Source organism: Triticum dicoccoides, chromosome 1B (assembly GCF_002162155.2).
Source record: "Triticum dicoccoides isolate Atlit2015 ecotype Zavitan chromosome 1B, WEW_v2.0, whole genome shotgun sequence".
Taxonomy (NCBI): Eukaryota; Viridiplantae; Streptophyta; class Magnoliopsida; order Poales; family Poaceae; genus Triticum; species Triticum dicoccoides.
Window position 1 is genome coordinate 611,092,888 of NC_041381.1, and position 12,053 is coordinate 611,104,940.

General features: G+C 46.3%; 1 protein-coding gene across 1 annotated transcript; it reads left to right on the forward strand.

Annotated features, from left to right (window-relative positions):
• Positions 1-9,941: 9,941 nt before the first annotated feature.
• LOC119349104 (anthocyanidin 5,3-O-glucosyltransferase-like) lies at positions 9,942-11,682 on the forward strand. Its single transcript, XM_037617117.1, has one exon. The coding sequence runs from the start codon at positions 9,970-9,972 to the stop codon at positions 11,452-11,454; it is 1,485 nt and encodes a 494-aa protein (XP_037473014.1). The 5' UTR covers positions 9,942-9,969; the 3' UTR covers positions 11,455-11,682.
• Positions 11,683-12,053: the final 371 nt, after the last annotated feature.

Consider the following 12,053-nt stretch of genomic DNA (forward strand, 5'->3'; position numbering starts at 1 on the left):
ATGGTCAGATAAATGGTGTTCTTATACAATTTCACAGTCAATGCCTCAGCTATTTTCCTATGCAAAGAATGCTCACACAACTCTTGCAAATGTCAACAACATGGACGACAGTGAATTTTATGATTTGTTCCACCTGCCTATGTCCTCTATTGCTGTACAACAGAGTATCAACCTTATAGAGCTGATTAACAACAGAGAGAATCAGCAGCTGCCAGATTCTTGGAAATTCTATTGGGGTGGCACAAGGTACTCTAACAAGAGAATATACCTTGAACTTATGGGAAACCCTGTTGATGCACCTAAACCCTATCAATGGATATGGAAATCATGCTCTTTACCCAAGCAGAAATTCTTCTTCTGGCTCTTGTTACAAGACAGACTAAACACTAGAGATCTACTAAAAAGGAAGAATTTCTACATTGAGACTAGTAAGTGTGAATTATGTGATGATGAACCTAGTGAACATCTAATGCATCTGTTTTTTAGCTGTGATTTCAGTCAAAACTTCTGGGTGAACATTGGCTACCAATGGAACACTGATCATAACCTTATAGAAATGCTCCTGGAGGGAAGGAAGCAAGATACCCATGAATGCTTTAAAGAATGTCTGATTGCTGGATGCTGGAGTCTCTGGAAACACAGAAATAGCATAATTTTTGATCACAAGGTCAAAAATATGGCATTTTGTATTGCCACTTTCAAGGAGCACTATTGCATGATTATAAAGAAGGCAAAACCAGGATTGAAGGAGGGCATGCAAAGCTGGCTAGACCATTTGTAGACTCTTCATTTTCATGTAATGTATCCATCATGTAAATCCATATGTAACTATTCCCCTATTATAATGAAAAAGAGAATCACAGTGGGGATTCCCCCCTGTTTTTGTTAAAAAAAGATGTATTTATCCGCTTTGGGTTCGAACTTATCAGGATGAAACTTTTTCACATAAGCGTCATAGCCCCAAACTTTCAAGAAACGACAGCTTAGGTTTCTCTAAACCATAGTTCATACGATGTCATCTCAACGGAATTACGTGGTGCCCTATTTAAAGTGAATGCGGTTGTCTCTAATGCCTAACCCATGACCGATAGTGGTAATTCGATAAGAGACATCATGGTATGCCCCATATCCAATAGGGTGCATCTATGATGTTCGGACACACCATCACACTATGGTGTTCCGGGCGGTGTTAGTTGTGAAACAATTTCCACAATATCTCAATTGTGTACCAAACTCGCAACTCAGATATTCATCTCTATGATCATATCATAGACATTTTATCCTCTTGTCACGAAGATCCTCAACTTCACTCTAAAATTACTTGAACCTTTCAATAATTCAGACTTGTGTTTCATCAAGTAAATATACTCAACATCTACTCAAATCATCTGTGAAGTAAGAACATAACGATATCCACTACATGCCTCAGCACTCATTGGACTGCACACATCAAAATGTGTTAATTCCAACAAGTTGCCTTCTTGTTCCATCTTACTGAAAACGAGGCTTTTCAGTCATCTTGCCCATGTGGTATGATTTGCATGTCTCAAGTGATTCAAAATCAAGTGAGTCCAAACGATCCATCTGCATGGAGTTTCTTCATGCGTACATACCAATAGACATGGTTCGCATGTCTCAAACTTTTCAAAAAACGAGTGAGTCCAAAGATCCATCAACATGGAGCTTCTTCATGCGTTTTATACCAATATGACTTACATGGCAGTGCCACAATTAGGTGGTACAATCATTACTATCTTATATCATTTTGCATGAACATGTGTATCACTACGATCGAGATTCAATAAACCATTCATTTTAGGTGCAAGACCATTGAAGGTATTATTCAAATAAACAGAGTAACCATTATTCTCCTTAAATGAATAATCGTATTGTGATAGACATAATCCAATCATGTCTATGCTCAACGCAAACACCAAATAAAAATTATTTAGGTTTAACACAGATCCTGATGGTAGAGGGAGCGTGCGATGTTTGATCACATCAACCTTGGAAATATTTCCAACACATATCGTCACCTCACCTTTAGCTAGTCTCCGTTTATTCCGTAGCCTTTTATTTCGAGTTACTAACACTTAGCAACCGAACCGGTATCTATTACCATGGTGCTACTAGGAGTACTAGTAGAGTACACATTAATATAATGTATATCCAATATACTTTTGTCGACCTTGCCTACCTTCTTATCTACCAAGTATCTAGAGTAATTCTGCTCCAGTGACCGTTCCCCTTATTGCAGAAGCACTTAGTCTCGGGTTTGGGTTCAACCTTGGGTTTCTTCACTAGAGCAGTAGCTAATTTGCCATTTCATGAAGTATCCCTTCTTTCCCTTGCCTTTCTTGAAACTAGTGGTTTCACTAACCATCAACAATTCATGCTCCTTCTTGATTTCTTCTTTTGCGGTGTCAAACATCGTGAATATTTCAAGGATCATCATATCTATCCCTGATATCTTATAGTTCATCACGAAGCTCTAGTAGCTCGGTGGCAATGAATTTGGAGAAACATCACTATCTCATCTGGAAGATTAACTCCCACTCGATTCAAGTCATTGTTGTACCCAGACAATCTGAGTACAAGCTCAACGATTGAGCTTTTCTCAATTAGTTTGTAGGCTAAGAAACTCGTTTGAGGTCTCATACCTCTTGACGTGGGCACGAGCCTGAAATCCCAATTTCAGCCCTTGGAACATCTCGTATGTTCCGCAACATTTCAAAAAACGTCTTCGGCGCCACAATTCTAAACCGTTTAACATTACCGAACTATCATGTAGTCATCAAAACGTGTATGTCAGATGTTCGCAACACCCACAGACGACGTTCGAGGTTCAGCACACCGAACGGTGCATTAAGGACATAAGCCTTCTGCGCAGTAATGAGGACAATCCTCAGTTTACGGACCCAGTCCGCATAATTGCTACTATCAACTTTCAACTATATTTTCTCTAGGAACATATCTAAACAGTAGAACTAAAGCGCGAGCTTACGACATAATTTGTAAAGACCTTTTTGACTATGTTCACGATAATTAAGTTCATCTAATCACATTATTTGATGAACTCCCACTCAGATAGACATCCCTCTAGTCATCTAAGTGATACATGATCCAAGTCAACTAGGTCGTGTCCGATCATCACGTGAGACGGACTAGTCATCATCTGTGAACATCTTCATGTTGATCGTATCTACTATATGACTCATGTTCGACCTTTCGGTCTCTTGTGTTCCGAGGCCATGTCTGTACATGCTAGGCTCGTCAAGTCAACCTAAGTGTTTCGCGTGTGTAAATCTGGCTTACACCCGTTGTATGTGAACGTTAGAATCTATCCCACCCGATCATCACGTGGTGCTTCGAAGCAACGATCTTTCGCAACGGTGCACAGTTAGGGGGAACACTTTCTTGAAATTATTATGAGGGATCATCTTATTTACTACCGTCGTTCTAAGCAAATAAGATGCATAAACATGATAAACATCACATGCAATCAAAAAGTGACATGATATGGCCAATATCATTTTGCTCCTTTTGATCTCCATCTTCGGGGCTCCATGATCATCATCGTCACCGGCATGACACCATGATCTCCATCATCATGATCTCCATCATCATGATCTCCATCATCGTGTCTCCATGAAGTTGTCTCGCCAACTATTACTTCCACTACTATGGCTAACGGTTTAGCAATAAATTAAAGTAATTACATGGTGTTGTTCAATGACACGTAGGTCATACAATAAATAAGACAACTCCTATGGCTCCTGCCGGTTGTCATACTCATCGACATGCAAGTCGTGATTCCTATTATAAGAACATGATCAATCTCATACATCACATATATATCATTCATCACATCCTTTTGGCCATATCACATCACAAGGCATATGCTGCAAAAATAAGTTAGACGTCCTCTAATTGTTGTTGCATGTTTTACATGACTGCAATAGGGTTCTAGCAAGAACGTTTCTTACCTACGCCAAAACCACAACGTGATATGCCAATTTCTATTCACCCTTCATAAGGACCCTTTTCATCGAATCCGATCCGACTAAAGTGGGAGAGACAGACACCCGCTAGCCACCTTATGCAACTAGTGCATGTCAGTCGGTGGAACCTGTCTCACGTAAGCGTACGTGTAAGGTCGGTCCGGGCCGCTTCATCCCACGATGCCGCCGAAACAAGATAAGACTAGTATTGGCAAGTAAATTGACAACATCTACGCCCACAACAAAATTGTGTTCTACTCATGCATATGCACTACGCATAGACCTAGCTCATGATGCCACTATTGGGGAACGTAGCAGAAATTCAAAATTTTCTATGCAACACCAAGATCAATCTATGGAGATTCTAGCAACAAGAGAGGGAGAGGATGAGCATCTTCATACCTTTGAAACTCGCTAAGCGGAAGCGTTACAAGAACGCGGATGAAGGAGTCGTACTCGTAGCGATTCAGATCGCAGTTGATATCCATCTAAGCACCGAACAACGGTGCCTCCGCGTTCAACACACGTATAGCCCAGGGACATCTCCTCCTTCTTGATCCAGCAAGGGGAGAGGATAAGTTGAGGGAGAAATCCAATAGCACGACGACATGGTGGTGATGGAGCTCGTGGTTCTCCGGCAGGGCTTCGCCAAGCACTACGGAGGAGGAGGAGGTATTGGAGGAGGGAGAGGGCTGCGCCAGGGGAAGGGTGCGGCTGCCCTCTCTCTCCCTCACTATATATAGAGGGAAGGGGGAGGAGGAGGTGCCCTAGGGTTTCCCTAGGGGAGGGGCGGCGGCCAGGGGAAACCCTAGATGGGTTTGGGCGCCCCCACCCCGTAGGAAACTTGCCCCCCAAGCCGGGAGGGGTGGCTGCCCTAGGGGTGGCGCCCCCACATCTCCTGGTTACGTGAGATGAGGTGGGAGGGGCGCTCAGCCCCTTAGTGGGCTGATGTGCCCTCTCCCCTTGGCCCATAAGGCCCCCCAATGCTTTCCGAGGCCTCCGAAACCCCTTTCGGACATGCTGGTCATCACCTGGTACCCCCGAAACAATTCCGGACTCCAATACCCTTCGTCCAATATACTGATCTTCACCTTCGGACCATTCCGGAGCTCCTCGTCATGTCCGTGATCTCATCCGGGACTCCGAACAACCTTCGGTAACCACATACTATTTCCCATAACAACTCTAGCGTCACCGAACCTTAAGTGTGTAGACCCTACGGGTTTGGGAACCATGCAGACATGACCGAGACGTTCTCCGGTCAATAACCAACAGCGGGATCTGGATACCCATGTTGGCTCCCACATGTTCCACGATGATCTCATCGGATGAACCACGATGTCAAGGATTCAAGCAATCCCGTATGCAATTCCCTTTGTCAATCGGTATGTTACTTGCCCGAGATTCAATCGTCGGTATCCCAATACCTCGTTCAATGTCGTTACCGGCAAGTCACTTTACTCGTTCCGTAATGCAAGATCCCGTGACTAACTACTTAGTCACATTGAGCTCATTATGATGATGCATTACCGAGTGGGCCCAGAGATACCTCTCCGTCTCACGGAGTGACAAATCCCAGTCTCGATTCGTGCCAACCCAACAGACACTTTCGGAGATACCCGTAGTGCACCTTTATAGTCACCCAGTTATGTTGTGACGTTTGGTACACCCAAGGCACTCCTACGGTATCAGGGAGTTGCACAATCTCATGGTCTAAGGAAATGATACTTGACATTAGAAAAGCTTTAGAAAATGAACTACACGATCTTGTGCTATGCTTAGGATTGGTCTTGTCCATCACATCATTCTCCTAATGACGTGATCCCGTTATCAATGACATCCAATGTCCATGGTCAGGAAACCATAACCATCTATTGACCAACGAGCTAGTCAACTAGAGGCTCACTAGGGACATGTTGTGGTCTATGTATTCACACATGTATTATGGTTTCCAATTAATACAATTATAGCATGAACAATAGACAATTATCATGAACAAGGAAATATAATAATAACTATTTTATTATTGCCTCTAGGGCATATTTCCAACACAGAGGAGATTCGGACTCCTCTAACTGGTATGCCTCGTCTGACATAGTCGAGGTGTCGGTCGTTGTCCTATCAGACGACGAAGAAGAGGCAGAAGAGGACGAGATCCAAATGGTCGCGCCAGTCCACAATGCCAGGGAGGGCGACAGAGACCTCCCGATTGATGTGGAGGTGCCCCTAGATGTGCCTGACATCGTCAAGCAGGAGCTGGTGGAGGAGGAGCCCAAGCAGGACGCGGCGGCGGAGCCGGCAAGGATCGGCAACAAGAGATCTTCTGCAATGGAGGTGCGCCGCTCCGAGCGTCTCAAGCGACTGAAGATGTGAAGAACGACTGAAGGAGTGAAAAAGAAGTGAATAAGGAGTGAAGAAGAAGGTCAAGTAGTTAGGTATGCTGCATATAAGTTCAGCATATAAGTTAGTGCTATTTTGCGTTTAGTTAAGTTAGGTGTGCTGCTTACAAGTTCAGCACATAAGTTATTTGTAATCTGCCGTGGGAACTGCTGCAAAGTTATGCTTGATCTACTGCAATGTTTGCTGAACTTATGCTATGATGATCAAATGATGCTATGCTGCAATGCTGCTATGCTTGCTATTTTGTTCTATTAATTTTTGTTACAATGCTGCTGCTACTGTGTTTGCCATGCTGTTGCTGTTGTGTATGGCATGTTGCTGCCGCTGCTGTGTTTGCATTGCTGCTGTAGGTTTAACTCTATTTAATTAACTGAAATTATGTTCAGTCATAATCTTAACTGAATTTGCAATTCACCCAATCTTCAGTGAAATGGATATTCATATAACTGAATATTAAATTAGCTGAATCTTCAGTAACATAAACATGCAACTAATTGGATCTTAGGTTTATCTTAGGGTTATCTTAGGTTATCTTAGGGGTTATCTTCAGTAACATAAACAATGCACTGACACTGTCTTCAGGTATGCAAATGTAATTAACTAAAAGTACTTAATCTCAACTAGTTAAACACATCTTCAATTTAACACATGTTAACTGAAACAAATACAGTTAACTCATCTTCAGTTAAACTCATAATCCATGTAACTTCAAATTCAGTTAACTGAATCTTCAGTTACACTATCAAAAATTCAACCAAGTTAACTGAAACTTCAAATTATGACAAATTCAGAGCAGTCATACATAACTGAATCTTCAGTTAACTGAAACTTCAAATTATGACAAATTCAGAGCAGTCATACATAACTGAATCTCAGTTAACTGAAACTTCAAATTAAGACAAATTCAGAGAAGTCATACATATAGGAATACAACTTCAGTGCCATGGAAATAAGTTAACTTAGAGCAGTCATACTTATTCAGTGCCATGGAAATTAACCAAGTTCACTACAGGAATACAACTAATTAAAAGATCCATCTTAAGGCAGCATTACACCAGTAATGAATTACTCAAATTCATCTAAAATCTCCTTCAACCTCCTTATCTTGCTCTTGTTCTCCTCCTTGTGCCTGAATAAATCACCAATCATGTACTCAAGTTTCTTCTTCTCCTTCTTCAGGTCATCCCTCTGTGACACAACTTTGTCCAGCTCTTCCTTCATGTTGTCCATCTGTTCCTTCATGCTGTCCATCTGTTGCTTCATCTCATCCCTCTCTTTCTCTGCCTTAGCCCTCACAACCTGATGAATGGTAGTGCTAGATTTATCAGACAACTTCTTCTTCTCAAGCTCTTGCTTCAGGTCAGAAACAACAAGGCTTGCATTGCCCAATTCAGTAATTGCCTGCTCCTTGTCAGCCACCATCTTAGCAAAATCTAGTTTAAAAAACCTCAGATCCTTTTCCATCTTTTCCTTCTCTTTCACAACCCTAAAATTCTCTTCAGCATTAACTACATTTTCCCTGAGCCTTAGCTTGTTCTCATCTTGATACATGCCCCAAACCCTGGCTAAACTCATCTTCAGAGTGGCAGGCCATTCAGGGTCAATCCACTCCACATAGTTGCATTTAGGTATTTCCTACAAAATAAGAAAGAAAACATTTTTAGATAAATGTCAAAGCTTGTAGCACTATTGATCTATTATTACAACACTATCTCAATTCTTAGCATAACCAAAACTTCTGCAATTGAAAATTTCAGTTCACTAAATCCTGTTTTCTTCAGTGAACTGATTTTCCTCAATAAACTATATTGATGCACTAATCCACAGTTAAATGCCACACTATAAGATTATGCACATGACACTAAGATGACACGTTACAAATTTGCTGGCCTTAACTGTAGATCTACTAATCTTTTGTGCACAAGCAAGATACCTCCTTCCACTGTCAACTAATTCAAAGGAAACAAACTTCTCACAGACACACTAGTGTTCACATCTAACTGCAAGATCTGGAGCAAGGCCTGTCCATTCAGAGCAGAGAATGGTGGCAGCAGCAGGAGCCTAGAAAATATTCTTGTCAGCAAAAATTCCCCATTGCTAACCCTAAATGCCAGTGAGTATGTATGTTATGTACTGGAGCTAACCTCACTTGTGACAGAGTACCCGTCGGACGAAGGGCTGGATCCTTCACTCCAAGACACCATGGCGGCGAGCTGGACGGATGGCGGCGGTGAGCTGGACGGTGGCGACCGCTGGAGAGCAGGGGATCGTCGAGAGCAGAGAAAGATGAGTGAGTGGAGTGGGCTGAGTAGAATATCCCAGGAACATACCCAGGCAGCTAAACTAAGGTGGTGTAGTGCGGGTTAATAATTGCTAAGTACAGGGGGCTAAATGCAAAGTGTGCTGGGCTGACCGGCTGTTCTGACTAGGCGCCACTTGTCGTGCTACGATTGGCCAGGACTAGATTTGCACATTGGGTGCAAGTTGTGGGACTCAATAGTTGGCTTTTGCAAGTTTGGGACCAAATCGTCACATTCAGGACAAGTTGTGGGACTCCTGGTGCTATTACCTCAAACTGAAAAGATAGCAGAACATCTCTGAGCTTGACACCAACGCCCATCACCTGCCTCCGGCACCACGACAGCAGCCACCGAAGAAAAGAAAGATGGATCACCTCCTCACTCGAGCTCGACGCGGCTCCATCGCTGATATGCAGCTTTGCGGACCTCCAAGGTGGCTCACCAAAAGTGAAGCCCTTACCGTTGAACGAATCAGACCGGGGCAACACCCCGGACACGCCATCGAACTCTAGATCTGGCACCCCACCGTGACTAAGACGTCGCGGAAGGAAACCATACATGCCATCCACGAACCACGAACCCAGCACATGTTTCGTCTTCCAGATGTCGTCGATGCAGACCACAATCTGCATCCGCTCCTGGACTACCTCCCAAGCTCCGCGCCGAAGCTGGAGCAAACACCGTCGCAACGGCGGAGCCCGAGGACACAGGTCCACCACAAGGATGCCGCCGCCGCCACGCCATCCTTGCTTGAACAGACTGGTTTCCAAATCCACCCCCAACCATAGGACCAATGGCCCTGTCAAGGAAGGATCCGAAGAATCTTTATTCAGCGCTGTCATCGTCGCCGCCGAAACAAAGACGATGAACAACCTAAAAATCTAAACTACGAGGGAGTAAAAACGATCCACACGCGTGGATCCGGCAACCCCCCTCACCACCGACGACTGAGGTCGCCGGCGGAGGGGAGCCGCCGGAAGACGGCGCTGGAAGATTGGGTCTCTTGGCGGCGGCTAGGGTTCCAGCCGCCAGGACAGGAGGAAAACGATTCCGTCTCCGCTTTATCTGCCCACAACGGCAGTATATGTAAAACATAATTCATGCATTGTTGTGTGTATTTTAAGACAATGATAAAATTCTGAAAACAAATACAGGAGTATTTAACATAAAATGCATGTGGTAGGTAGGTCCATATCATTGCTCCATTATTTTTCCTTTTTTGCGGCGACCATGTCATTATTGCTCCGTCACTGAACTAGTACGAGACAATGTTAGGTGAACCCGTGAAAACCACTGCAACGGCATTGCCGTCACAAGTCTATCCTTCCCGCGTCAACGGCAGCAGGTCCATGGCGAACACCGTGATCCTGTACCCCGGCCTCACCGTGAGCCACTTCGTCCCCATGGTGCACCTCGCCGGCGCCCTCCTCGACCACGGCTACGCCGTCTCCGTCGCGCTCATCGACCCCGCCGTCAACGGGGACCCCGCCTTCCGCGCCGTCGTCGCCCGCGCGGTCGCCTCCATGCCGTCCCTCCGATTCCACACGCTCCCGCCCTCCGAGGACGCGCCCACGCTGATCGCGCCGTTCATCCCCAGGTACCTCGACATCGTCGGCCGCCACAACGACCGCCTCCGCGACTTCCTCTGCTCCTTTACACGCGGCGTCCACGCCGTGGTCGTTGACTCGCTGTCCGTCGAGGCGCTCGGCGTCGCCAAGCGGCTCGGGATCCCTGGGTACGTCATGTTCACCTCCGGCGCGGCCGCGCTCGCCGCCTTCGTCCAGCTTCCTTCCGTCCTCGCGGAGGTGCGGAGGACGTTCCAGGAGCTAGGCGACGCGCCGCTCGAGTTATTCGGCCTTCCGCCCATGCCTGCCTCCCACCTGCTCGGCGAATTGCTCGAGGACCCTGAGAGCGAGATCTACAAGGCGGCGGTGACCGCGCTGTACGGGATCCCGGAGGGCGATGGCATCCTGGTGAACACGTTCGAGTCGCTGGATGCTGGGGTGGTGGCGGCACTCGGCGACCCCCGGTGTCTGCCGGGACGGATCATGCCTCCGGTGTACTGCGTCGGGCCATTCGTTGGTGGCGTCGGAAACGAGGCGAAAGACCGGCATGAGTGCCTCACGTGGCTAGACGGGCAGCCGGACAGCAGCGTCGTTTTCCTCTGCTTCGGCAGCGCGGGAAACCACTCGGCGGAGCAGATCAAGGAGATCGCCGTCGGCCTTGAGAACTCCGGCCACCGGTTCCTCTGGGTCGTGGGAAACCCTTTCAGCGACGACCAGGACTTCGACGCTCTCTTGCCGAACGGGTTCCTAGACCGCACCAGAGGCTGCGGCCTGGTCGTCAAGCAGTGGGTGCCGCAGGCAGACGTGCTCCACCACAGGGCCACCGGCGCGTTCGTGACGCACTGCGGGTGGAACTCCGTGCTGGAGGGCGTGACGGCCGGCGTGCCGATGCTGTGCTGGCCGCTGTATGCGGAGCAGAAGATGAACATGCTGCGCATGGTGGGGGAGATGGGAGTCGCCGCGGAGATGGTCGGGTGGCAGCGGGGGCTGGTCGAGGCAGCCGAGGTGGAGGGCAAGGTGAGGCTGGTCATGGACTCCGAGGATGGCATGGAGCTCCGGGCGCAGGCGGCGGCACACAAGGAAGGCGCGGCTGCGGCCTGGAGCGACGGCGGCTCGTCGCGTGCGGCGGTTGCCAGGTTCTTGGCCGACGTCAACAGCCGGCAGCCTCAGACTCGCGGTGATCGGTGAGAGTGAGCGTGGACTTGGCATGCATACAGTACATGCTTCTTGATGCATCTTGGACCAGAGCGCGCATACAGATGATAATCGCATTCGCTGAGGCCAATGTATATGAAAATGAAGTTCAATGGGCGATTTCTCTACCGTTCGATTTTATGTAGAGATTTCTGGTTTCCTTTTGTGTGATTGTAGATTCCTGTTGTATAAGAATGATGGTCTATTGGTCCGGATTGTTTTCATCGGGGTTTTCTTCTTAAAACTCCAACAACGATTAAGTTAGCGAATATTTTTCAAATGTTAGGAGGGGAGCTGCAAATTTCATTTATTGGAAAAAAATTCATTATGTCATGCAAAAATATGAAAGCACATCCATAAAAAAATGTCGGACGCGGTTGGAAATATCTATCTGTTATATGAATATTTTGTAAGAATTTGTAAATTTATAGTACATGATTCCATCTGTGGTTCAAATATTAGAAATCATATTATTGAGCCAACGGTCCCTGGGAATTTATTTATGGGAGCGATCTATGGGGCATCCATTCTGAAGCCCGGATCTCAAAGAAGTGACGCATCGCAATCCCTGTGGGCGTACCATCGTTCCCATG

Coding starts and splice junctions, on each gene's coding strand:
- LOC119349104 (XM_037617117.1), top strand. CDS start 9,970: ATGTTAGGTGAACCCGTGAAAACCACTGCAACGGCATTGCCGTCACAA.